The sequence below is a fragment of the Martes martes genome (assembly GCF_963455335.1).
Source record: "Martes martes genome assembly, chromosome: X".
Taxonomy (NCBI): Eukaryota; Metazoa; Chordata; class Mammalia; order Carnivora; family Mustelidae; genus Martes; species Martes martes.
Window position 1 is genome coordinate 121,740,785 of NC_137897.1, and position 27,205 is coordinate 121,767,989.

The 27,205-nt window shown below is 37.2% G+C and overlaps 1 protein-coding gene across 1 annotated transcript in view; it reads right to left on the reverse strand.

The window, feature by feature from the left end:
• The window catches only part of TMLHE (trimethyllysine hydroxylase, epsilon), an 87,114-nt gene that overhangs the window by 31,058 nt on the left and 28,851 nt on the right, over nucleotides 1-27,205 (reverse strand). The window contains exons 4-6 of the mRNA XM_080831256.1: nucleotides 20,961-21,240; nucleotides 10,322-10,441; nucleotides 6,281-6,517 (exon numbers count right to left, since the gene is read on the reverse strand). Coding sequence (XP_080687382.1) covers nucleotides 6,281-6,517; nucleotides 10,322-10,441; nucleotides 20,961-21,240 — 637 coding nt within the window. The remainder of the gene's footprint in view (nucleotides 1-6,280; nucleotides 6,518-10,321; nucleotides 10,442-20,960; nucleotides 21,241-27,205) is intronic.

The following is a 27,205-nucleotide window of genomic DNA, read 5'->3' on the forward strand; positions in this document are numbered from 1 at the left end:
CAAGTGGGACTTATTCCTGGGTTGCAAGGGTGTCCAACATCTGCAAATCAATCAATGTGATACACTAACTTAATAAAAGAAAGGACAAGAACCATATGATTCTCTCAATAGTTGCAAAAAAAGCATTTAACAAAGTACAGCATCCTTTTTTGACTAAAACTCTTCACAGTGCAGGGATAAAGGGAACATACCTCAGTATCATAAAAGCCATCTATGAAAAGGCCACAGTGAATATCATTCTCAATGGGGGAAACACTGAGAGCTTTTCCCCTAAGGTCAGGAACACAGCAGGGATGTCCACTATCATCACTGCTATTCAACACAGTACTAGAAGTCCTAGCCTCAGCAATCAGACAACTAAAAGAAATAAAAGGCATCCAAATCAGCAAAGAGGAAGTCAAACTCTCACTCTTCGCAGATAACATGATACTCTATGTGGAAAACCCAAAATACTCCAACCCAAAATTGCTAGAACTGATATAGGAATTCAGCAAAGTGGCAGGGTATAAAGTAAACACACAAGTCTGTTGCATTTCTACACACCAATAATGAAGCAGCAGAAATAGAAATCAAGGAATCAGTCCCATTTACAATTGCCCCAAAATGGTAAGACACCTAGGAATAAACCTAACCAAAGGGGGAAAGGATCTGTACTCAGTAAACTATAGAACACTCATTGAAATTGAGGAAGGTACAAAGAAATGGAAAGACATTCCATGCTCATGGATTGGAAGAACAAATGTTAAAAATGTTTATGCTACCTAGAGGAATCTACACATTCAATGAAATCCCTATCAAAATACCATCAGCTTTTTTCACAGAGCTGGAACAAATAATCCTAAAATTTGTATGGAATCAGAAAAGACCCTGAATAGCCAAAGCAATGTTAAAAAGAAAAGCAAAGTGGGAGGCATCACAATTCCGGACTTCAAGCTGTATCACAAAGTTGTAATCATCAAGACAGTATGGTACTGGCCCAAGAACAGACACATAGACCAGTGGAACAGAATAGAGAGCCCAGAAATGGACCCTCAACTCTATGATCAACTAATCTTTGACAAAACGGGACAGAACATCTAGTTTAAAAAAGACAGTCTCTTCAACAAATGGTGTTAAGAAAACTGGACAGTCACATGCAGAAGAATGAAACTGGAGAACCTTCTTACACTATACACAAAAATAAATGCAAAATGGATTAAAGACCTAAATGTGAGACCTGAGACCATATAAATCCTAGCACAGAGCACAGGTAATAATTTCTATGGCATCAGTGGTAGGAACATTTTTCCCCTCTTTTAAAAGTTTTTATTTAAATTCCAGTTAGTTATACAGTATAATATCAGCTTCAGGTATACAATATAGTGATTCAACATTTCCATACAACACCCAATTCTCATCATAACAAGTGCACTCCTTAATCCTAATTACCTATTTCACCCATCCCTCCAACCACCACCCCTCTGGTAATCGTCAGTTTGTTCTCTATAATTACGAGTCTGTTTCTTGGTCTTCCTCTCTCTTTTTCCCCCATGATCATTTGTTTTGTTTCTTTAAATCACATAGAGGTGAAATCATATGCTATTTCTCTTTCATGTCTTATTTGTTTCACTTAGAATAATACTCTCTAGCACCATCTACATCATTGCAAATGGCAAGATTTCATTTTTTTAATGGCTGAGTAATATTCTATTGCATACACATACCACACTTTATCTATTCATCAGTTGATGGACAGACATTTGGGCTCTCCATAATCTGGCTATTGTAAATAATGTTGCTATAAACATTGGTGTGCATGTATCCCTTTGAAGTAGTATTTTTGTATTCTTTGGGTAAATACCTACTTGTGTAATTGCTGCATCATACAATAGATCTATTTTTATTTTTTCAGGAACCTCCATACTGTTTTCCAGAGTGGCTGCACCAGTTTGCATTCCCACCAACAGTGTGAGGGTTCCCTTTTCTCCACATCCTCACCAAGGCTTGTCTCCTGTGTTGTTAATTTTAGCCAGTTCTGACTGGTATGAGGTGATATGTCCTTGTAGTTTTGAGTTGTATTTCCCTGATGATGAGCACTGAGTAATTTATAGAACTGTTGAAGCTCTATATTGTAAACCTAAAACTAATATAACACCATATGTTATTCTGCAGTTAAATTTTAAAAATTAACAAAAAGAAACTACTGTGTGATATTTATCTCTTGATTGGACCCACACTATTAACACACACACACACACACACAAACACACATACAGACACACACACACACACACATACACTGTGTGTGTTTAGTAATAAATCATGATCAAGTACAGTTTATTCTCAGAGTACAAGGTTGGCTTAACATTTGAAATTAATGTAATTAATGTATTAACAGAATAAAGAAGATAAATGACATAATTGTTTTTACTGATAATTGACATTATCAAAATTCGATACCCATTTGTGATTCAAAAAAAAAATCTCAGGGAACCGGGAAGGGAAATTCATCCAGCAGATAAAAGACATCACCAACACTCTTTAAAAAAGATTCATTTTATTTATTTTATAGAGAGAGCACATAAGCAGGGGGAGGGACAAAGAGAGAGGACGAGGGAGAGAATCTCAAGCAGACGCCATGCTCAATGAGGAGCCTGACATGGGGCTAGATCTCAGGACCCGGAGACATGATCTGAGCTAAAATCAAGAGTTGGCTGCTTAACCAACTGAGCCACCTAAGTGCCCCACCAACACTCTTATAGCTAATATGCTACCTGGCAAAATACTGAACACTTTCATCCTAAGGATGTCTGCTCTTACCACTCTTATTTAAGATCATATTGGAGGCATTAGCCAGTATAGTAAGGTAAGAAAAACAAATGAATAGATATACAGATTGGAAAGGAAAAAAAGAAAACTATCCTTACAACATGATTTTCTATATAGAAAATCCTAAGAAATCCAAAAAGCAAAACTTGGAACTAATGAATTACTTTAGCAAGGTTATAGGATACAATGCTAAATTTAAAAAAGAATCAATTTTTTAATATAATGGCAGCAAATAATTGGAAAATAGTATTAAAATTTTATTTTATAATACCATCAAAATATAAAAATACTTAGGAATAAAAGTAACAAAAGATATATAAGATCTGTATCTTCAATACTACAAAACACTGCTAAGAGAAATTAAAGACTTAAATAAATAGAAAGATAGATTAGGTTCATGGGTTGGAAGACTCAAAACTCTTAGTTTGTTAGTTATCACCAAAATGATCTCCAGATTGAAAGCAATACCAATCATAACCCTACAGACTTTTTTCCTAAAAATTGACAAGTTGATTTTAAAATCTATATAAAAATATAAAGAATCTAGAACCAGGACTGGCACACTATGGTCTGTGGACCAAATCCAGCCCACTGCCCATTTTTGTAAATAATATTTACTGGAATGCAGGCCCACTCATTCATTTAGATATTGTTTAGGGCTACTGTTGTGCTTCCACAACAGTACAGAGTAGATGTGATAGAGACCATATGACTAGGGTGCCTGGGTGGCTCAGTCAGTTAAGTGTCTGCCTTTGGCTCAGGTCATGATCCCAGGGTCCTGGGATGGAGCCCCGCATCCGGCTCCCTGCAGAGCTTCTGCTTCTCCCTCTGCCTGTTGCTCTGCCTACTTGTGCTCTCTCTGTGTCAAATAAATAAATAAAATCTTTAAAAAAGACCATGTGACGCACAAGCCTAAGATATTTACCATCTAGCCCTTTACAGAAAAATCTGTAGACCCCTAATCTAGAATATCTACAATAATCTTGAAAAAGAACAAAGCTGACAAACATATTATCTGACTTCAAAAATTACTGTAAACCTGCAGTAGCCAAGAGAGTATGAAACTTCAATAAGGAACCACAAATAGATAATGGAATCAAATAGAGCTCCCAGAGACAAACCCGCATTTATATGGACATTTAATTTTTTAAAAAGGTTTATTTATGTATTTATGTATTTATTTAAGAGAGAGAGAGAGAGAGTGCGTGCGTGAGAGAGTGAGCTAGCAAAAGCAGGGAGATGGGTAGAGGGGGAGGGAGAAAGAATCCACAAGCAGACTCCCTGATGAGTACAGAGCCTGATGTGGGGCTTGATCCTGTGACCCTGAGCTCATGACCTAGGCTGAAATCAAGAGTCAGCTGCTCAACTGATGAGCCACCCAGGTGCCCCTGGTCATTTTATTTTTTGACAGAGTTGCAAAGGCAATTCAATGGGGGAAAAGAAGGTCGTTTCAACAAATGAGGCTATAATATCTGGATATCCACATATAAAAAATATGAACTTCTACCCATACCTCATAACACAGAAAAAAATTAAGTTGATATAGATCACAGATTTAGATGTAAAAAATAGAAGTATAACACCTTTGGAAAACACAGAATGTCATCATGTCATGGGGGCAGTCAAAGATTCCTTTTACAGGTCATAGAAACAATAATCATTAAAGAAAAAACTACTCAATTAAATTGCATTAAAATTAAAAATTTCTGCTCATAAAAACATATTGTTAAAAAGAAATAGGTAAGCTACAGATTAGAAAATAATAGTCCTAAGACATATATCAGGTAAGAAATAGTGACCGGGGTATATAAAGAACTCCTAGAACTCAATAATAACAACCCAATAAAAAATGGGCAAAAGATTAAACCAGATACTTCAGAAAAGAAGATATATAAATAGCCAGTAAGCATACAGAAAGATGCTCAACATCATCGATCATCAAAAAAAAAAAAAAAATGCAAATTAACTCCCAAAGAGACAACTACTATAATGGCTAAAACTAATAAGACTGACAGCACAAAGTATTAGCAACAACATGGAGCAGCTATAACTTTTATACACTGTTGATGACAATGTAAAATGAAACAACTACTTTAGTAAAAGTTCCAGTAGCTGTTTTATGACAAATACTCACCTATTTCATGACTCAGAAGTTCCACTCCTAGCTATTTACCTGAGTGAAATGAAAACACGTATCTACAAAAATACTTTTCTCTATGAATGCTCATGGCAGTTTTTTTCATAATAACCCCAAATTAGAAAGAGCCCAGGTGTTTATTAATAAAAAATGGATTTATTCTATGGTATGAATTTCTAGAACAGGAAAACTAATTTACGGTGGCAAAAATCAAATAGTGATTTCCTCTGGGGTGAGTGTACATGTTGGACTGGGAAAGGGTACAAGGGGACTTTCTGCAGTGATGGTAATAGTCTATACCTTGATAGGGGTGTAGGTTATATAGGTCTATGCATTTATCAAAACTCAACTAATATATTTGATATTTTAAAAAGTAATTGCATGTAAATTTAATTTCAAATTTAAACATTTGTAAACAGATACTGAACTCTACTTAAAGATATAAATATTGAAGTATTTAGGGGGACATGTAGTCATAGCTACAATGTATTTCATATAATCGTACAATGTACAATTTTGAAACGCATCAAAAATAAGATTAAATAAATAGATAGGTAGATAAGTAGATAGGTAATAAAACAAGCATAGTAATACCTTCCTGGTGGAATCTAGGTGGTAGGTCTATGGGTTTTACTGTAAATGCTTTTAACTTTTTGATACGTTTAAAGCGTTTATAATCAAATGTTGGAAAAAATACTGAATATCTACTCACTGTTCTAGGCAATGGAGATACAAGAGATGACTAAGGCAGAGTTTTTTAGAGAAGGTTATCCAGTGGAAGGGAATTAGTATTTGCGTAGTTCATATTACAATCCTGGGGCATAGGCAGGGGCAACAATTTATTTTTATCCTCGCAACTGGGTGTGCAGAAGCAGGCTTGAAATGAGTGAAGATGATGAGTTCAATTTTGAATATGATGTGCTTTATGATCCTACAAGACATTTAAGTGCAACATCTGGTAGACTATTAGATATACAGGCCAGGAGATTTGCATAAATCTGGGCTACAAATGTTGTGGTTTTCATGCCTTTGGGTACTCTACCTGTTTGGTCAGTGAGCACAGTTTAATAACTGTTTGTGGTTTCAATAGTGCTTTCATTTTAAAATACTATCTCAAACATCTGTTCCCTCCAAATCTAATATTATTTACCTGTTGGCCTATTTATTTTTCCATGGGAAGTATAATAGAACAGAAATTATACTAATAAAGGCTATGAAATAGCAAGATTAAAATGTGGGCAATACAAGGATTTTAGGCATTTTCATTAAGCTAATCGTTTGAAGGCTAATAATTGGTAAATACATTGTACCGGCAGGTGGTTCTTTGGTACTCACCTGATCAAATACAGCTCTTTATTCCAAGGGTAGATATTTAAGACGGGCCCAACCCCAATCATGTGGTTGTGACATTCTCCAACAGTTTCAATATACTCATGCTTCAGTGGCACTTCGGTGAGGAGTTCGAATTCCTCAGGTGCCTTTTGAAGTACCTGTTCCGCTGCATAGAATCCATCTACCAGCAGTGTCCTGCCACCTGTTCCTTCGTGCTTAAGACAGTGAAACACTTGAATGCTAAACAGGGAAAAAATTAAATTTTTCTGTTTAGTGCAGAAAAGAGAATATATTGGAATATTAGAAAATTATATGTGAACTAATAATTGAATCTATTTATATCATTTTCATTTCCAAGTTAATTGTTTTTCCTTATACTCAGTTATACTTTTGTGCTTTGAAACATTAATTCCACTACAGGTTTCTTCTAAACATATTCAATATGAATTAAAATATGTACAAGCAGACCCTGGGAATAAAGGCATGAATAAGATATAGTCTCTGTTTTAAAAAAGCCCACAGTCTAGCAGGTAAACATGAAGGAAATAAATACCAGTAACATATGATAGGCACTATAATAAAGCTGTATGCACGATACAGAGAGGCCACAATTTACAAAATATATTTAAGGAAGAGAGAAAGAAGCGCCTGTCAGCATAGCACAGAGAATCATGAAAGGATTTTAAACTGGGAAACTCTATGGTCACATTAACATTTTTTAAGACTAGATTATGATGACAGTATGGGAGATGGACTGGTGGGAAGGAAGATGATAAAAAATGTAGAAGACAACGTGATAGCTGAAATAGACAAAAGTACTGAGGGTTTGAGCTTAGAGAAGGGTGTTATTAAAAAAGACACACCAAAGAGATACCATAGGAGTAGAACTGACAAGATTTGATAACTGATTAAATGTAGTAGAGGAAGAAGGAGCAAATCTAGAATGATTTCGGGTTCTTCACTTGGACAACTTGTCATTTGCTGGGATGGAGAATGCAGACAAAAGTGTAATTGATCTTAATGAGGGGGTGTGAAGGTTTGAGGAAGAAGTTCAGTTTAGGGGCTGTGTTGAAATAGTTGAGTCATATGTGGCTGAAAATGTTAACAGAGGAACAGGGGAAAGGGGATTTAAAAGGCTGGAAAACTACAGCAGAAGTTTCAAATTAACAAGGGGAAAATAAAATTAATAGTAATTTAGAAAAAAATAGAAGTAAATAACAAAGTAAAATAAGTAAAAAAAATGAATGCAGAGAGAAGGAATAAAATCAAGGAGAACCTAATATAAATACAATTAAAATGAGAAACATCAGTTCTGGACTGTTGAGTTTTCTGTGAAACTTCTCGGTCAAGACTTTTTAACCCAGAAGACAGGTGGATTTTGTAGTTTGTAGGTGATAGCTCAAGCCAAGAGCATGGAAAAAGTCATTTGGAGAGATCATTTCAAGTAAGAAAAGAATGACAAACAGGAAATCTTGAGGAACAACAATATCTAGGACATGGACAGAGGAAAATAAGCGAGCACTGGATGCTTAAGAAAAGTGGTCAGAGATCTAGGAGGAAAACTAAAAAAGAAAGGATATTTAAGAACAGCTAGTGGTTAATAGCATGCCCCAGGGGTCAAGTAAGAGGAAGACTGAAAGGTACACACTGAGTATGGCAGTAAGTTAGTTGCTGGTGACTTTAGAGAGAATGATTTTATCTTTGTTTTATCTATCTATCTATCTATCTATCTATTTAAGAGTGAGCATATGGTAGGAGAAGGGCAGAGGGAGAGGGTACAGAAAATCTCAAGCAGACTCCCTGCTAAGTACAGAACCCAAGTGGGGCTTGATCAAAATCAAGAGTTGGATATTTGATCCACCGAGCCACCCAGATGACCTTAAAGAAAGTAATTTTAATTGGAAGGGGTTGGATAAACTAGCTGACTATGGATTGTGGTATGAATGGGAAGTGATAATGAAGACACTAAATGTAGATGATTCTTTTAATAAGTTTAGCTGAGAAGGGGAGGAATAAAGCAAGACTACAGCTAGAAGGAGAAAGAGTCCAAAGAAGATATGAGAAGCTGATAGGAAGGAGTCAATAGGTATGAAAGGGTGAAGAGGTAGGAGAGAGCAATCTCCAACGATGCCGGAGAAGATGAGATCCAGGCAAAGATAACTTTTGAAAGGACAAGGCATATAACAATGTTGATGACGATGATGATAATGGCTAAAGTGATGATAATAATAGTAATAGCTAGCATTTTTTGAGCACTTATTATGTGTCAGGCAGTATGCTTTAAATATGCTTTAAATACATCATGTAATGTAATCCCTAAGTAATACTAATGAATAGGTCTTATTACTAGTCCCATTTCACAAATGAAGAAACTGAGGCATAGAGAAATTAAGTTACTTGTCCAAGATCACAAAGCTAATATATGTTACAGCTGGGATACAGATCCAGATCTCTTAATGACATGGCCTGAGCTCTTAACCACTCTTGCTATATTGCTCATGTACTTACTTGGTCCTTGTCATTGATCAGAAAGGTTTAAATTAAAGGCAAAGACAACTTAACTGCTTATCTTTGGTAGTGGTCAAAGAGGAAAGAATACTCAAAATTTGAATGTCAACCTCTGTCCAGATGCTTCCCATCCCATTTCCTCTTTCTTCCTTCTGCACTCCCTAGAATGAGGATGGAGGGCTGTTGGGAGCTTCATATACTGATAACATTGACAAGGATCTCTAAAACCTGCTTTAGTCTTCCTCTCATGAACCAAATACTCTTTAAGTTCCAAACCCTTAATTTTTATTTTTTTTATAAACATATAATGTATTATTAGCCCCAGGGGTACAGGTCTGTGAATTGCCACGTTTACACACTTCACAGCACTCACCATAGCACATACCTTCCCCAATGTCCATAACCCAACACCCTCACCCTACACCCCTCCCCCGCCCCGGCCAGCCTCAGTTTGTTTTGTGACATTAAGAGTCTCTTTTGGTTTGTCTCCCTCCTGATGCCATCTTGTTTCATCTATTCTTTTCCTACCCTACTCCCTAACCCCGCCTCCCTGTTCCAAACCCTTAAAGAAAATTAATGTAATCACAATCAATTGCATATTATCACCCTCTCATACTGTCTTTACAAAACCATACGTATACTCACTTTAATAATATCTTTGTGCCTCAGGCTCATCGTCTAAAGGCAGAAGCAAGATCAATAACAAAATAACTACAGGTATCTCTAGTAAGTGGTAAACAGTAGGTGAGTATGGTATTTATCCGTTGTGTCTCATAATTATCTTCATTTTTGTGGGGAGTCATTTAAGATCTATTTTCTGTTCGCTATGGTGGTAATAATAATATATAACCATTGTACACATTAACTTTATATAATGTTATATGTCAATTACATATTAATAAAGCTGGGGAAAAATATGGATAGCTTTGGCTCAGCAGCTTCTGATTCCATGTGAAAAAAGGTTTTTTTCACTAATTCCTCCTCTCCAACTTCTTACAATCTGGATTCAAATTCCTGTTAATACCGACCCAAAGAAGCTGTGTTTAAAAGACTGACCCCTTTGCAATATAACTAAATATAAGAAAATTGTACAATTCCAAAATTAACGATTACACTTTTTTGGTAAGTTGTTGGTAATTACTTTGACAAAAATGCAAATTAAACAAAATTAAGATCCATTTATATAGTAAGGTGTATTCTCAATCATTTCAAAAACATTCATTCTTATAAGTCCAAAGAAGACTGAGCTAAAGATTTTCAAAATGATCATCCTTCTAAGAGAAGAAAAAGAAATAGTCACACATATCAGTAGCAGCAGATATTATCTTGGTTCAAATAGAAGACAGAAATTATTCATTAAGGAGGGCACGTGATATGATGAGCACTGGGTGTTATATGCAACTGATAAATTATTGAATACTACATCTGAATCTAATGATGTCCCATATGTTGGCTAATAGAATTTAAGAAAATAAAGAAATTATTCAAGGCCATCACATGTAAAGACCCTAATATGGAAAATTCTACTTCACTTACCCGCAGGGCTCTTGAAAATAGGTAGTGTCAGTGTGCCGGTCCAAAGCCAGCTTGGTGTATGCAGTGTCGCCCCTGGAGAAGTCTGAAGTAAAATACCACATCCTCCCGTAGATGGTTTCTCTGTCAAATCAAATGAAGGAAGACTTAACTAATTGAAAGTTTTATTCTTGTCTTTCACAACTTGAATAACTTCTTTAACTATTCACAAGTCACAACAGATTTTTTTGGCTCCAGATTTCCATCTATAAGTTGTAGATGATAGTTGAACATCCCACCAGTCTTAACAATTCTGTCACTGATTAATATCCTAGGAAGTTGGGGGAAAACTGCAAGTAGAGTTGACTCCTGAACAACACAGGTTTGAACTGCATGGATCCACTCATACATGGATTTTTTTCTCAATAAATACAATTATAAATATATTTTCTCTTCCTTATGATTTTCTTTTTTTTTCTTCCTTATGATTTTCTTAATAACATTTTCTTTTCTCTAGCTTACTTTATGGTAAGAAAACAGCAGAGAATACATACAACATATAGAATACGTGCTAGTTGACTCTGTTATTGGTAAAGCTTCTAGTCAACAGTAGGCTATTACTAATTAAGTTCTGGGGAGTCAAAAGTTATATATGAATTTTCAACTGTGTGGGGGTGGGAGAGGTCAGTTCCCCTAATGCCCCCATTGTTCAAAGGTCAACTGTATAATGTAGTCTGAAAGCTTAGGGAATTATCCCCCTCTGTTTATGTGCCTACTTTTAATAGCTTTCACATTCATGTTTTTTTCCTGTGCTCACCTTCCTTGCATAGAAAAAGATGCCTTTATGCAGATGCTTTTAGAAGTGATTAATGTAGATCCTCACCCATCTTTTGGACATGGAAGAATAAGAAAAAGAGAAAAGGATAGTTTATGTTAGCAAGTATTTAATGAGATGCTGTATCACTGTCGTATCTCTCTTTAAGGTATACATCATAGATTTTTATTTTATACTTATTTTCCTGGTGGCTCAGATCTGACCAAGGGTCACTTTAATTCTTTAGCTTTCAGAGTTCATCTTATTTTCCAAACCCTCAAAGTCCAAACAGGAAATGGTTTTCCTCATGAACTATAATCTCTAAAGCCCTCTCAACTGATTGCTTACCAGCACTTGAAAGTTCTTAAAACCTGTTTGAGACTGAATGGTACAAAATGTTGATTATGCTGTACCAGGATAAGGCAAATGACCCAGCATTCTATTTGCTATACAATGAGCTATATCTGGCCCTTATTAAGTAAAAGGAAAGTATTGAAACCTGAGCTATCTGAATCCTAGTTCTTTTTTTTTTTAATTTTTAAAAAAGATTTATTTATTTATTTTAGAGAGAGAGAGATGGAGGGTGGAGGGGGAGAGGGAGAGGAAGAGAGAATCTGAAGCCGACTCCGTGCCCGGTGCACAGCCTGACACAGGGCTCCGATCATGACCTGGGATGAAACCAAGAGTTAAATGCTTTAACTGACTGAGCCACCCAGGCATTCCTCCTTTTCCCTAACTGAACATTTTACTAGTGAACATCTTCCGTTAGTGCTGTTATACGTACCACACCATTAAAATTTTTTTGATCAATTTTTTGAGAGACAGAGAGACAGCATGAGCAGGGGAAGAGGCAGAGGGGGAAGCAGACTCCCTGATGAGCAGGAAGCCCACCATGGGGGAACTTGATCCCAGGACCCTGAGATGGTGACCTGAGCCAAAACCAAGAGTCAGACGCTTAACTGACTGAGCCACTCAGGTACCCCTACACCACACTGTTTGTTAAAAAATTTTAAAGTATTTATTTAAGGGGCACCTGGGTGGCTCAGTGGGTTAAGCCTCTGCCTTCAGCTCAGGTCATGACTTCAGGGTCCTGGGTTTGAGCCCTGCATTGGGCTCTCTGCTCAGCGGGGAGCCTGCTTTCCTCTCTCTCTCTCCTTGGCTCTCTGCCTACTTGTGATTTCTCTCTCTGTCAAACTATAAAGTATTTATTTAAATTCCAGTTAGATAACATACATTTTAATATTAGTTTCAGGTGTACAGTATAGTGATTCAACACTTCCATACAACACCCAGTGCTCATCACAAGTGCCCTCCTTAACATCCATCACCTATTTCACCCATCCCCCCATCCACCTCCCTTCTGGTAACCATCAGTGCCTTCTCTATAGTTGAATCTGTTTCTTGGTTTGTCTCCCTTTCGCCCACTTTGCTCATTTGTTTTGTTTCTTAAATTCCACAACTGATCGAAATCATATGGTACTTTTATTTCTCTGACTGATTTTGCTTAGCATACTACTTTCTAGCTCCATCCACGTCATTGCAAATGGCAATATTTCATTCTTTTTTATAGCTGAGTAAAATTCCACTGTGTATATATACATATTTTCATTCATTCATCAATGGACATCTGGGCTCTTTCCATAATTTGGCTATTGTTGATAATGCTATTGTAAATATTGAGGTGCATGTATTCTTTTGAATTAGTACTTTTGTATTCTATGTGTAAGTACTTAGTAGTGCAAATTGCTGGGCAGTTCTATTTTACACTTTTTTTTAAAAGATTTTATTTATTTATTTGACAGACAGAGATCACAAGTAGGTGGAGAGGCAGGCAGAGAGAGGCGGGGTGGGGGGGGAAGCAGGCTCCCTGCTGAGCAGAGAGCCCAATGCGGGGCTCGATCCCAGGACCCTGGGATCATGACCTGAGCTGAATTCAGAGGCTTTAACCCACTGAGCCACCCAGGCGCCCCAGTAGTTCTATTTTAACTTTCTGAGGAACCTCCATACTGTTTTCCAGAGTGGCTGCACCATCTTGCATTCCCACCAACAGTGCAAGACAGTTCGCCTTTTCCACATCCTCACCAACACCTGTTCTTTCCTGTGTTGCTTTTAGCTATTCTGACTGGTGTGAGGTGATAACTCACTGTAGTTTTGATTTGTATTTCCCTGATGATAAGTGATGTTGAGCATCTTTTCATATGTCTGCTGACCATCTGTACGTCTTTGGAAAAATGTCTATTAATGTCTTCTGCCCATTTCTTAAATGGATTATTTGTTTTTTCAGTGTGGAGTTTGACAATTCTTTGTAGATTTTGGATACTAATCCTCTATCAGAGACGTCATTTGCAAATATCTTCTCCCATTCTGAATGCTGACTTTTAGTTTTGTTGATTGTTTCCCTTGCTCTGCAGAAGGTTTTATCCTGGTGAAGTCCCAATAGTTCGTTTTTGCTTTTGTTTCCCTTGCCTCTGGCGATTTGTCTAGTAAGAAGTTGCTATGGTCAATGTCAAAGAGGTTACTGCCTGTGTTGTCTCTAAGATTTTAATGGTTTCTTGTTTCACATTTAGAACTTTCATCCATTTTCAATTTATTTTTGTGTATGGTGTAAGAAAGTGGTCCAGTTTCATTCTTTTGCATGGGTCTGTCCAGCTTTCCCAACACCATCTGTTGAGGAGACTGCCTTTTCTCCATCAGATATTCTTTCCTGCTTTGTCAAAGATTACTTGACAACTGAGAGAGTTGTCGGTTCAATTCTGTTTTTTTTTTTTTTTAAAACAGTATGTCAGAAAGGGAATTCAGGGTAACAATTATCAAGGCAATGGCTAGGTTGGAAAAAACCATTAACGACAACATGGAATCAATTAGGGCAGAAGTGAAAGCCACCAGAGATGATGTTAACAACGCTCTCAATGAGTTCCAATCTAATCTAAATTCTCTAACAGCTAGGGTAACTGAGGCAGAAGATAGAATTAGTGATCTAGAGGACAAACTGATAGAGAAAAAGGATTAGGAGGTGGTCTGGAACAAACAGCTTAGAAGCCATGAAAACAGAATGAGGGAAATAAACGACACCAGGAAACATTCCAACGTCAGAATTATTGGAATCCCTGAGGGGGAGGAGAAAGAAAGACAGACTAGAAGATATAGTTGAACAAATTCTCCATGAAAATCTTCCCAATCTGGTGAATGGAACCAGCGTTCGAGTCCTAGAGGCAGAAAGGTCTCCCCCCAAGATCATAGCATCTAGAAAGACCTTGAGACACCTGATTGTGAAAATGATGAATCATTTCTGGGTTTTCAATTTTGTTCCATTTATCTCTGTGTCTACTTTGTGCCAGTACCATACCATGTTGATCACTATAGCTTTGTAATACAACTCAAGTCCAGAATTATGATGCTTCCAGCTTTTCTTTTTCAAGAATGCTTTGGCTATTCAGGGTCTTTCATGGTTCCATACAAATTTTGTGAAAATTTGATAGGGATTGCATTAAATGTGTACACTGCTTTGAGATAATATAGACATTTTAACAATGTTTTCAAAATCCATGAGCCTGGAATGTTTTTCCATTTCTTTGTGTCATCTTCAATTTCTTTCATCAGTGTTTTATTGTTTTCAGAATACAGATCTTTTACCTCACTGGTTAGGTTTATTATTAGGTACATTACTGTTTTTGGTACAATTATAAATGGAACTGATCCCCTGATTTCTCTTTCTGCTGCTTCATTATTAGGGTGTAGAAATGCAACAGATTTCTGTATGTTGCTTTTGTACCCTGCAATTTTATAATTCGTGTATCAGTTCTAGCAATTTTTTGGTGGAATCTTTTGGGTTTTCTACATAGCACATCACATCATCTACAAATAGTGAAAGTATGACTTCTTCCTTTCTGATTTGGATGCCTTTTATTTCTTTTTGTTGTTTGATTGCTGTGGTTAGGACTTACTTCCAGTATTATGTTAAATAACAGTGGTCAGAGTGACCATCTCTGTCTTCTTCCTGACTAGAGAAGAAGCTCTCAGTTTTGCTCCTTTTGAGGATATTTTCTGTGGGTTTTTCATATATGGGCTTTATTATGATGAGGTATGTTCCCTCTCTCCCTACTTTGTTGGGGGTTTTTAATCAAGAATGGATGCTGTACTTTGTCAGATGCTTTTTCTACATCTATTGAATGGATCATATGGTCCTTATCCTTTCTTTTTATTAATGTGGTATATGACATTGGTTGATTTGTGAATACTGAACCACACTTGCAACCCAGGAATAAATGCCACTTGATTGTGGTAAATGATTCTTTTAATGTACTGTTGGATTGAGTTTGCTAGTATTTTATTGAGAATATTTGCATCCATGTTCATCAGGGATATTGGTCTATAATTCTGTTTTTAGTAGAGTGTGTCTGGTTTTGAATTCAGAGTAATGCTGGTCTCATAAAATGAGTTTGGAAGTTTCCCTTCCATTTCTATTTTTTGGAATAGTTTGAGAAGAACAGGTATTAACTCTTCTTTAAATGTTTGGTAGAATTTCCCCGGGAAGCCGTCTGGCCCTGGACTTTTGTTTGTTTGGAGATTTTGATTACTGATTCAGTTTCAGTTTCTTTGCTCATTATCAGTCTGTTTAAATTTTCTATTTCTTCCTGTTTCAGTTTTGGTAGTTTATATGTTTCTAGGAATTTATCCATTTCCTTGAGGGTGTCCAATTTGTTGGCATATAATTTTTCATAATATTCTCTTATAATTGTTTGTATATCTGTGGTGTTGGTTGTGATTTCTCCTCTCTCATTTGTGATTTTATTTATTTATTTGGGTCATTTCTCTTTTCTTTCTGTTAAGTTTGGTTAGGGATTTATCAATTGTATTAATTTTTCTTTTTCTTTTTATAATTTTTTAATTATGTTATGTTAGTCACCATACAGTACATCATTAGTTTTTGATGTAGTGTTCTATGATTGTGGATAACTCCATGCAATCTGTGCCCTCCTTAATACCCGTCACTGGGCTCACCTATCCCCCCACCCCCTCCCCTCTAAAACCCTCAGTTTGATTCCCAGAGTCCACAGTCTCTCATGGTTTGTCTCTCCCTCTGATTACCCGCCCTTCATTTTCCCCTTCCTTCTCCTAATGTCCTCCATGCTATTCCTTACGTTCCACAAGTAAGTGAAACCATATGATAATTGACTTTCTCTGCTTATTTCACTCAGCATAATCTCCTCCAGTCCCATGTCAATGCAAATGTTGGGTATTCATCCTTTCTGATGGCTGAGTAATATTCCATTGTATATATGAACCACATCTTCTTCATTCATCTGTTGAAGGACATCTCAGCTCCTTCCAGTTTGGCTATTGTGGACATTGCTGCTATGAACATTGGGGAGCATATGGCCCTTATTTTCATGTATTAATTTTTCAAAGAACCAGATCCATTATCATTGATTTCTTCTATTGTTTTAGTTTCTGTATCATTTATTTCTGTTCTTATTTCCCTCATTCTGCTGGTATTAGGCTTCATTTGTTTCCCTTTTTCTAACTCCTTTAGGTATAAGGTTGTTTATTTGATACTTTTCTTGCTTGTTAAGGTAGTCTATAATGCAATGTATATCCCCCTTATGACCACTTTTGCTTTATCTGAATGGTTTTGGACTATCATGTTTTCATTTTCATTTGTCCAGTTATTTTTAAAAATTTCTTCTTTGATGTCCTGGTTGACTCATTATTTAGTAGCATGTTGTTTAATCTGCATGTATTTGTGGTCTTTCCAAATTCTTTCTTGTGGTTGACTTAAAGTTTCATAGTGTTGTGGTCAGAAAACATGCATGGTATGATCTCAATCTTTTTGTATTTGTTGAGGCCTGATTTCTGACCTAGTATGTGATCTATTCTGGAGAAGGTCCCATGTGCATGTGAAAAGAATATGTATTCTGCTGCTTTAGGATAGAATGTTCCTAATACATCTGTTAAGTCCATCTGGTCCAGCGTGTCATTCAAAGCCCTGGTTTCCTTGTTGATTTTCTGTTTAGATGATTTTGTCACTACTGTAAGTGGGTGTTCAAGTCCCCTACTATTACTGCATTATTATCAATGAGTTCCTTCATGTTTGTTATTAATTGTTTTCTACATTTGGATGCTCTCAAGTTAGGCAAATAAATATTTACAATTGTTAGATCTTCTTGTTGGGTAGTCCCCTTTATTATGATAGAGTGTCCTTCTTCATCTCTTGTTACAGTCTGGTTTAAAGTGTAGTTTTTGTGATATAAGTACTGCTAGTCTACCTTTCTTTTCATGTCTGTTAGCATGATAAATGGTTCTCCATCCCCCCACTTTCAATCTGCAGGTGTCTTTAAGTCTAAAATGAGTCTTGTTGGCAGCATATAGATGGGTCTTGCTTTTTTTTAAAAAATCCATTCTGACACTCTATGTCTTTTGACTGGAGCATTTATTTAGTTAACTTACATCCAAGGTAATTATCAATAGATATGTATCAAATACATATCTATTAATAGATATGCATTTATTGCCATTTTATTACTTGTTTTATCATTGTTTCTGGAGATTTTCTCTGATCCTTTCCTGTCTTTGTCACTTTTGGAGTCTCCTGATATTTCTTACAGGGTTGGTTTAGTGGCCACTAATTCTTTTGGTTTTCATTTGTTTGGGAAACCATCTCTCCTATTCTGAATGATAGCCTTGCTGGATAGAGTAATCTTGGTTGCTGGTTTTCCCCATTCAACACACTGAATACATCACACCACTCTCTTCTGGCTTGCTAAACTTCTGTGGAGAGATTGCCAACTAACCTTATGGGTCTTCCTTTGTAAGTTAAGGACTTCTTTTGTTTTGCTGCTTTTAAGATTTTTTTTCTTTATTACTACATTTTCCAAATGTAACTACAGTATGCCTTGGTATTGGGGTGCTCTTGTTGATTTTGACTGGAATTCTCTGTGCCTCCTGGATCTGGATGTCTCTTTCCTTCCCCAGATTGGGGAAATTTTCAGCTATTATTTCCTCTTCTGCTCCCTTTTTTCTCCTTCTTCTGGGCCTCCTATGATACAAATATTATTACATGATGGAATCACTGAGTTCCCTAAATCTATTCTTCTATTCCATAATTCTTCTTTCTCTCTTTTGTTCAGCTCCATTATTTTTCATTATTTTGTGTTCTTTAAAAACATTTCTAGATGGAAAAGAAAGAGACAGAGAGAGAGAGAGAGAGAGAGAGAAATAGACATATAGATACATAGATATGGGGGAGAGGCAGAGGCAGAGGGAGAGAGAGAGAATCTTAAGCAGGCTCTACTCCCAGCAAGGAGCCCAATGCAGGGCTCAATCTCATGACCCTGAGATCATGACCTGAGCTGAAAACAAGAGTTGAATGTTTAACCACTGGAGCCATCCAGGTGCCCCATTATTTTGTCTTCTATATCATTATTCATTCTTCTGCTTCTTCCATCCTTGTGGTCATTACATCCAGTTTTGAATCTCAGTTATTGCATTTTTCATTCCTCACTGGTTGCTTTTTAACTCTTTTATCTCTGTGGTAAGGGCCTCCCTGAAGTCTTCCAATCTTTTCTACGATTTTTGTTTTAAATTCTCCATCAGGCATGTTATTGATATGTATCTCACTTGGATGTCTGGCTGTGACATTTTCTTGTTCTTTTTTGGGGATGAATTCCTCTGTCTTGGCATTTTGTCTAGGTCTTTGTCTTCTTCTCTGCTAGGAAGGCCTGTTATGTTTCCTGCTCTTGAGAGTAATGGCTTTATGAAGAAGAGGTCATATATTGTTCAGGGCTGGGTGTTTTAGGGAATATCTCTGGTTTGTGCTGTATGCACTCTGCTACTGTGTTTTGGCTGCTCTATCCCTCAGGTCAGTCTTCTGCAGAGCTTCTCCTTATCTGTAGTTGGCAGTGTTTGGACCTTGACCAGAATGTGTGAGTTTTAACTAGGTGTGTTCTGGTCTGCTTGTTAAATGAGACCTGATACCACTTCCACTAGAACTGAAGCCCTGCAGAACTGTCTGGTTGGTAGACATGGTACATGCCGGGGTTTCTGCTGGTCTTCTGGGGAAGGGGCCTGCTGTACTGGTCTTTAGGCACGCTTGCAGGAGAAAAGCAATACCAGCAGATTGCAGGGGTGGGGGTGTGGGATGTAGGGTAAGCAGGTCAGGAAGCCAGTGTGTGGGCACTGGGCTGTTTACTGAAGTTGGTTTACGTGGAGGGGTGGGAGAGGGAAATGGTGCTAGCCAGCTCCTTTGTCCTCGAAGACAGGAATCCATGCTCTCAGGGAAGCACTACTAGAAGAGTGAATAATTTACCCTCAAGTGTTCTAGGTATTTTTCAGATCGGTGTTTTTACACTGTCCCTGGGTTCCTTGCCTGCCTGGAGCAGCATAGTGCACTTTGGGCTCTATACCAGCCAAGCCTACTGACTTGTTAAAACTCCAATCTTTAGGGACCAGGTGTGGTGGGGATCTGAGCTGGTCTTTTGGGGGACGGTCTCGCCATACTGGGACTGATGTAGGTTTGACCCAGAAGGGCAGTCATGCCAGAGCACAGGGGCATGGAATTTGGAGTAAAGCAGATTAAACAGCCAGTGTCTGGATTAGCTGCCTTCAGCAGGTGTCTCTGGGCCTATGGTGAGGTGTGGGGGAGAGAAATGATGACTGTGGCTCTTTTGTCCCCAGAGTAGCAAAGCCACCTCTCCCAGATATGCTCCAAGAAGAGCGAACAGTCTCTTCCTGTGTGCCTTAGGCATTGCACTGTCTGCTCTGGTGTTTGCCTGCCTTCTCTCCAGGAGCAGTGCCTTTGGGTCTGTAGCCCAGTCAAGCCTGTGGACCTCTAAAACAAGTCTTTGAGACCTGCTGGTTGCAGAAACTCACGAAAACTGGCCCCTCTTGTTTTCCCAGCCAGTGGCTTTGGGGAACTATTCTCCTCGTGCTTATCCTTGTGCACTCCGCTTCCCTTGCTTTTCTCCACAACCAGGGCTCCCGCCCCTCCATAGCACTCACTATTCATTTCTCCCCCAAATCATGTCTCTTTACTTCCTATCTTCCTCGATGTGGCCTCTTTTCTCCCTCTACTTGTGCAGTTTGTTCTATCAGTTCTCAGGTCAATTTCTTGGGTATTCAGAATGAATTGATAGTTAATTAGCTGTGTTTGAGGGATGAGGCAAGCTTAGGATCCTCCTACTATACCACTATCTTAGGTCCCTGGTGAATCCCAGTTCTACTTCTTACTAGCAGAGCAATCCTGGGCAAGCCACTTCCGTATTACATGTGTCTCAAGTGGCTCATCAGCAGAACAGGGAATAAAATACGGGTGTGAATATGTTGGTTAAATGCTCTATAGTGTAAGGCAATATTATTAACAACTAGTGTCTGAATCAAGCCTTGGGAATCATAATAGGTCAAAACTGGATGATCTTTAGACACCATCTTATTCAACCCTCTTACTGATCAGATGGGAAAATTGAGGCCAGGGCTGCAGGTGGAGGGTACAGGTATGTATGTAATGGAGTTGTCTATGTTCACACAACTGCTTGAGGGTAGAACTTAGACTACTACCTGGTTCTGTTTACTCAAAGTCAGTGCTAGTCATGAGTGTACAATGATACCTGGTACTTTGAGGACCGCTAGGCACAAAAAAATATACCAATGACTTTGAAGTCATATTTAACATGTAGGTGTCTTTAGAGATTAGAAATCTGGGCCTCAAATAAAGCACTGCAAGTGGGAATCCCCTTATTCAGGACACAAAATATTCTGGATTAAAAACAGGGTGACCATACCCTGTTAACTTATTTTACTGGTGTTGATGCTCTACAAATCAATTACCATAGATATCAGAAACTAAGAAATTACCTGATCAAGCTGATCCTTTCTGCCAACTTCTCTGTGTGTTCTTGAGTGGGAGGGACATTTTCTACGAATGCAATTCCATACAGCAGAAAGTTTTGCAGAAAGTTCTTCAATCCCTCATTGGTTTCTAAGAAGCTTTGGAAATCTACAGATGGAACTTGGGCTCGCTGATAGATTTCAGCATTCCATAAGATTCTAGGTTGGATGACCTTTTGTTTCTGCCCTTCATAGCTGTTTCTCACCAGCCAATCCAAATCATATTTAGTCACATGACCATCTGGCCCTTTAAAGGGAAAAATAAAAGGCATTAAAGTAATAGTTATAATTACTGCCAATAATTTTACAGTTAAGGAAGTCATTTTTAGCAACCAGTTATTCAGTGCTATATTGTTTATGAAATGAAATTAAAATGAGTGCCTATAATATTCCTGAAACAGAAATATTTGTAAGTTGAGTAGTATGTACTAATAAATGAATCAATGAACAAATAAATCTCACCAACTAGAAGGGACTAAATGAACTGGGGCAGTTTGACCTAATGAAATGACATCAATAAACATGATAAAGTGATTTCATAAGTGACTGTTCACAGTGCCAAAAAAAAAGTAAAAAAAAAAAATCCCCCCTCTAAAATAACATTAGAAAATCTTCAGGATAAGCAAAGGATATAGCAAGGGGAGTGAAAAGCTTTGCTGGCATCTTATCTCTTCTTTCACTTTTTACTTTTCTGTCTCTGTTTTGGCTTCCTACTCCTTGACAATGAAAGTATCATAAGTAATTTATAAAGCATAAAAAAGTATGAGGATATTTTTAAAATTATTTTTATGTTCAGTTAGCCACTGTATAGTACATCATTAGTTTTTGATGTAGTTTTCAATGATTCATTAATTAAGTATATCACCCAGTGCTCATCACAACACGTGCCCTCCTTAGTAAGATTTATTTTAGAGAAAGAGAGAGCGAGTGCACAAGTGGGGGGAGGGGCCAAGCATGGAGCCTGATGTGGGGCTTGATCTCACTGCCATGAGATCATGACCTGAGTCAAAATCAAGAACCAGATGTTTAACTGAATGAGCCACCCAGCCACCCTAGTATGAGGAAGTTTTTAAAAATCACATATATTTACCATTCTATCACACAGATGAAACCCTTATTAATAGTTTGGCATCATTCCCTCCACTTGTTTCCATGCATTCTTTTACTGTAGAAGTTTGTATCCTGCCTTTGTCACTTAACATTTTAAGAGTCATTATATCATTAAAAAAATTAAATCTTCACCTATGATCACTTGTTTTATTTCCTAAATTCACAGTCTTTTAACTATAGAGAACATACTGATGGTTACCAGTATAGAGGTGAGTGGTGGGTGGGTGAAATAGGGGATGGGTATTAAGGAGGACACTTGTGATGAGTACCAGGTGTTGTATGCAACTTTAAATCACTAAATTCTACACCAGCATCTAATGTTACACTATACGTTAACCAACTGGAATTTAAAGCTTAAAAAAATTAAATCTTCATAAACATTAATTCTTATAATTTACAGAATATGGACTACCAAGATTTACCTAACCAGGATGTTCTGGGGCAAGCAGCATTATTTTTTAAAATTTCCTTATTGTTTAATAGTGATCATACTTGTCTATATTTCTTTTCTTTTTAAAAAAGATTTATTTATTTATTTATTTTAGAGAGAGAGAACATGCAAGTGGGAGAGGGACAGAGGGAGAGAATCTCAGGCAGATTCTGTGGTGAGCACAGAGCCCCATGTGGGGCTTGATCTCACAACCCTGAGATCACAAACTGAGCCGAAATCAAGAGTTGGATGCTGCCCCTCTTTTCTTTAAGATTCTTTTTAGATTATTTATTTATTTATTTGATAGACAGAGATCACAAGTAGGCAGAGAGGCAGGCAGAGAGAAAGAGGGGGAAGCAGGCCCCCTGCCGAGCAGAGAGCCTGATGCAGGGCTTGATCCCAGGACCCTGGGATCATGACCCGAGCCAAGGGCAGAGGCTTTAACCCACTGAGCCACCCAGGCGCCCCTTTAAGATTTTTTTTAAGAGAGGTAGATCTCAGCAGGGAGGGGCAGAGGGAGAGGGAAAGAGAGTCCAAAGTAGACTCTGTATTCAGCGTAGAGCCAGATGCAGGGCTCAATCTCATGACCCTGAGACCATGATCTGAGCCCAAACCAAAAGCCAGACACTCAACTGACTGAGTCACCCAGGTACTCCACTTTTCTACATTTCTGATAATTTTCTTAAAATAGAAACATAGAAGGTGGGATTGTTAAACCCAGAGACATCAACTTTTTTTTAACTTTAAAAAATTTTTTATTTTTTATTAACATATAATGTATTATCAGCCCCAGGGGTACACGTTTGTGAATCACCAGGTTTACACACTTCACAGCACTCACCATAGCACATACCTTCCCCAGTGTCCATAGCCCCACCACCCTCTCCCTACCCCCCTCCCCCTGGCAACCCTCAGTTTGTTTTGTGAGATTAAGAGTCTCTTATGATTTGTCTCCCTCCTGATCCCATCTTGTTTCATTTATTCTTTTCCTACCCCCAAACCCCCCATGTCAGAGACATAAAATTTTAAGAGTCTTGATGCATTTAGCTAAATTACTTTTTTAGAAAGTCTATCAATTTTTATTCTCTCCAACAATGTATGTGTGCTGATCAAAACTGAGTATTCTTTTTTTTTAAATATGTATTTCCCAATTTGGTAAGTAAAACTTCTCTTATTGTAATAATTTTAATTTAGTCACTTACTAATAAGCTAATAACATTTGTTAGACATTTATATTTGTTAGACATGTTTTTTATTTTTACTATTTTTTTGTTTCAAGTTTTTATTTATATTCCAGTTAGTTAACATATAGTGTAATAGTAGGTTCAGGTGGAGGATTCAGTGATTCATCACTCATATAGAACACCCAGTGCTCATCACGTTTCCTCCTTAATACTCACCACCCATTTAACCCATCTCCCTATCACTTCTACTCCAGCAATTCTGTTTGTACTCTATAGTTAGGAGTCTGTTTTATGGTTTATCTCTCTGTTTTTTCCCTTCCCCTATGTTCATTTGTTTTATTTCTTAAATTCCACATATCAGTGAAATCATATGGTATTTGTCTTTTTCTGACAGACTTATTTCACTTAGCATAATACCCACTAGTGCCATCCACATCGTTGCAAATGGCAAGATTTCATTTTTTGATGGCTGCATAGTATTCCATTATATATATACATCTTTTCATTCATGTATCCATGGACATCTGGTTCTTTCCATAGTTTGACTATTGTTGATAATGCTGTTATGAACATTGGGGTGCACATGTCCCTTCGGATGACTATGTTTGTATCCTTTGGGGTAAATACCTAGTAGTGTGATTGCTGGGTCATAGGATACTTCTATTTTTAACATCTTGAGGAACCTCTATACTGTTTTCCAGAGTAACTGCACCAGCTTGCATTCCCACCAACAGTGCAAGAGGGTTCCCTTTTCTCCACATCCTCACCAACACATGTTGTTTCCTGTGTTGTTGATTTTAGCTATTCTGACTGGTGTGAGGTGGTATCTCTTTGTGGTTTTGATTTGTATTTCCCCGATGATCAGTGATGTTGAGCATTTTTCATGTGTCTCTTAGCCACACAGACATACGTTTTTTAAATTCAAGGATTACCAAACTATGGCCCATGTGCCAAATCTGCCTGGCAGCTGTCTTTGTGACACCTGTTTTGGAACACATGATACCCACCTGGTTACTTATTGTCTATGTCTACTTTCACCCTACCACTGAAGAACTGAACAGTTGAACAGTTGTGATAGGGGCTGTACAGCCAGCAAAACCTGAAAATCTTTACTATCTGGCTCTCTACAGAATATTTGCTAACTCATGCTTTAATGATCTGCTTGTTCACTACTTTTTCATATTTTTCTACTGAAAAACTAGTAGTTTTTGGAGGGGGAGATGAACCATGAGAGACTGTGGACTTTGAGAGACAAACTGAGGTTTTTGGAGGGGTGGGAGGTGGGAGGTTGGGTGAGCCTGGTGGTGGGTATTGTGGAGGGCACGGATTGCATGGAGCACTGGGTGTGGTGCATAAACAATGAATTCTGGAACACTGAAAAGAAATTTAAAAAAAATAAAAATTAAAATAAAAACCCAAAACTAGTGCTTCTTTAAAAAATAAACTGGCAATAATACCTTATATATTAATGGTTTTTAGTCTTTGTCATACATTTTTCAAATATTTTGTCAAATTGGTTATTTTTTAAATAAACCGTTCTATGGTATATGTTTTTTTACTGTAGAGAAATCAGTAGTCAAATGTTTCAATTGTAAATATTTTTTCCTCCAATGATTTTTCTTTAAACTTTTATTTTGAAATAAATGTACATACACAGGGAGTTGCAAAAAAATGGATTTATTCAATAAAGCCAGCAGTTGCAGGATACAAAATTAATATACAGAAATCTATTGTGTATCTATACACTAGTAATGAAGTAGCGGAAAGAGAAATGAAGAAAACAACCCCATTTATAACTGAACCAAAAAGAATGAAATACCTAGGAATAAATTTAACCAAGAAGATTAAAGACCTATACCCTGAAAATTATAAGACATTCATGAAAGAAATTAAAGACAACACAAAAAAATGGAAAGAAATCTAATACTCATGGATTAGAAGAATTAATATTGTTAAAATTGTTCATACTACCCAAACCAATCTATAAATTCAATGCAAACTCTAACAAAACACCAACAGCATTTTTCACAGAACTAAAACAATTAATCCTAAAATCTATATGAAACCTCAAAAGACTCTGAATAGCCATAGCAATCCTGAGAAAAAAGAGGAAACCTGGAGTTATCACCATTCCAGATTTCAAGATATACTACAGTGTTGTAATAATGAAAATGATGTGGTATTGGTAAAAAACAGATACATAGATCAATGGAAGAGAATAGAGAACCCAGATGTGGACCCTCAACTCTACAGTCAACTAATCTTTGACAAATCAGGAAAGACTGTCCAGTGGGAAAGAGTCTCTTCAACAAATGGTGTTGGGAAAACTGGACAGACACATGCAAAAGAATGAAACTGGACCACTTTCTTACATGCTACACAAATAATCTCACAATGGATTAAAGGCCTAAGTGTGAGACCTTAAACCATAAAAATCCTAGAAGAGAAATATAAAAATCCTAGCAAGTTCTTTGTAGATATGTCTCCTGAGGTGAGGGAAACAAAAACAAACATAAACTATTGGAAGTACATCAAATGAAACACTTCTGCACAGCAAAGGAAAACATCAATAAAGCAAAAAGGCAATCCAGTGAATAGGAGAAGATATTTGCAAATGATATATCCAATAAAGAGCTAATATTAAAAATATATTAACAACTTGCACAACTCAATATGGAAGAAAACCAAATAAGCTGATTAGAAATGGGCAGAGAACCCAAATAAACATTTTTCCAAAGAAGACATTGAGATGGCCAACAGACACATGAAAAGATGCTCATCATCAGTCATTATTAGGGAAATGCAGATCAAAACCACAATGAGATATCACCTTACATGTGAGAATGGCTAGTATCAGAAAGACAAGAAATAACAAGTTGCTGAGGATGTGGAAAAGGGATCACTTATGTACTATGGGTGGGAATATTAATTTGTGCAGCCAAAACAGTATGAAGGTTCCTAAAAACACAAAAATAGAAATAATATAAGATCCCAAAATTCCACTATTGGGTATTTACCCAAAGGAAATACTTATTTGAAAAGATATATGCACCACTATGTTTACTGCAGCTTTACAACAGCCAAGATATGGAAGCAACCCAATCTATCTATCTATCTATCTATCTACCTATCTTTCCATAGATAGATAAAGAAGATATGGTATGTATACACAATGGAATATTACACATCCATAAAAAAGAATGAGATCTTGCCATGTGCTACAATATGGACAGGCCTAGAAGGTATCTGTTAAGTGAAATGAGTCAGACAGAAAAACAAGTACCACGTGATTTCACTTATATGTAGAATCCAAAAAAAAAAAAACCAAAAAAACCCCCAAATGAACAAACAAAAAACCAGAATCTAAAATAAGAGAGCAAACTGGTGGCTTCTGTGGTGGGGAAGGAGGGACATAACAGGTGAAGGGGATAAGAGGTACAAGTTTCCAGTTATAAAATTAAGTCACAGAGATAAAAGGTGTCGAATAG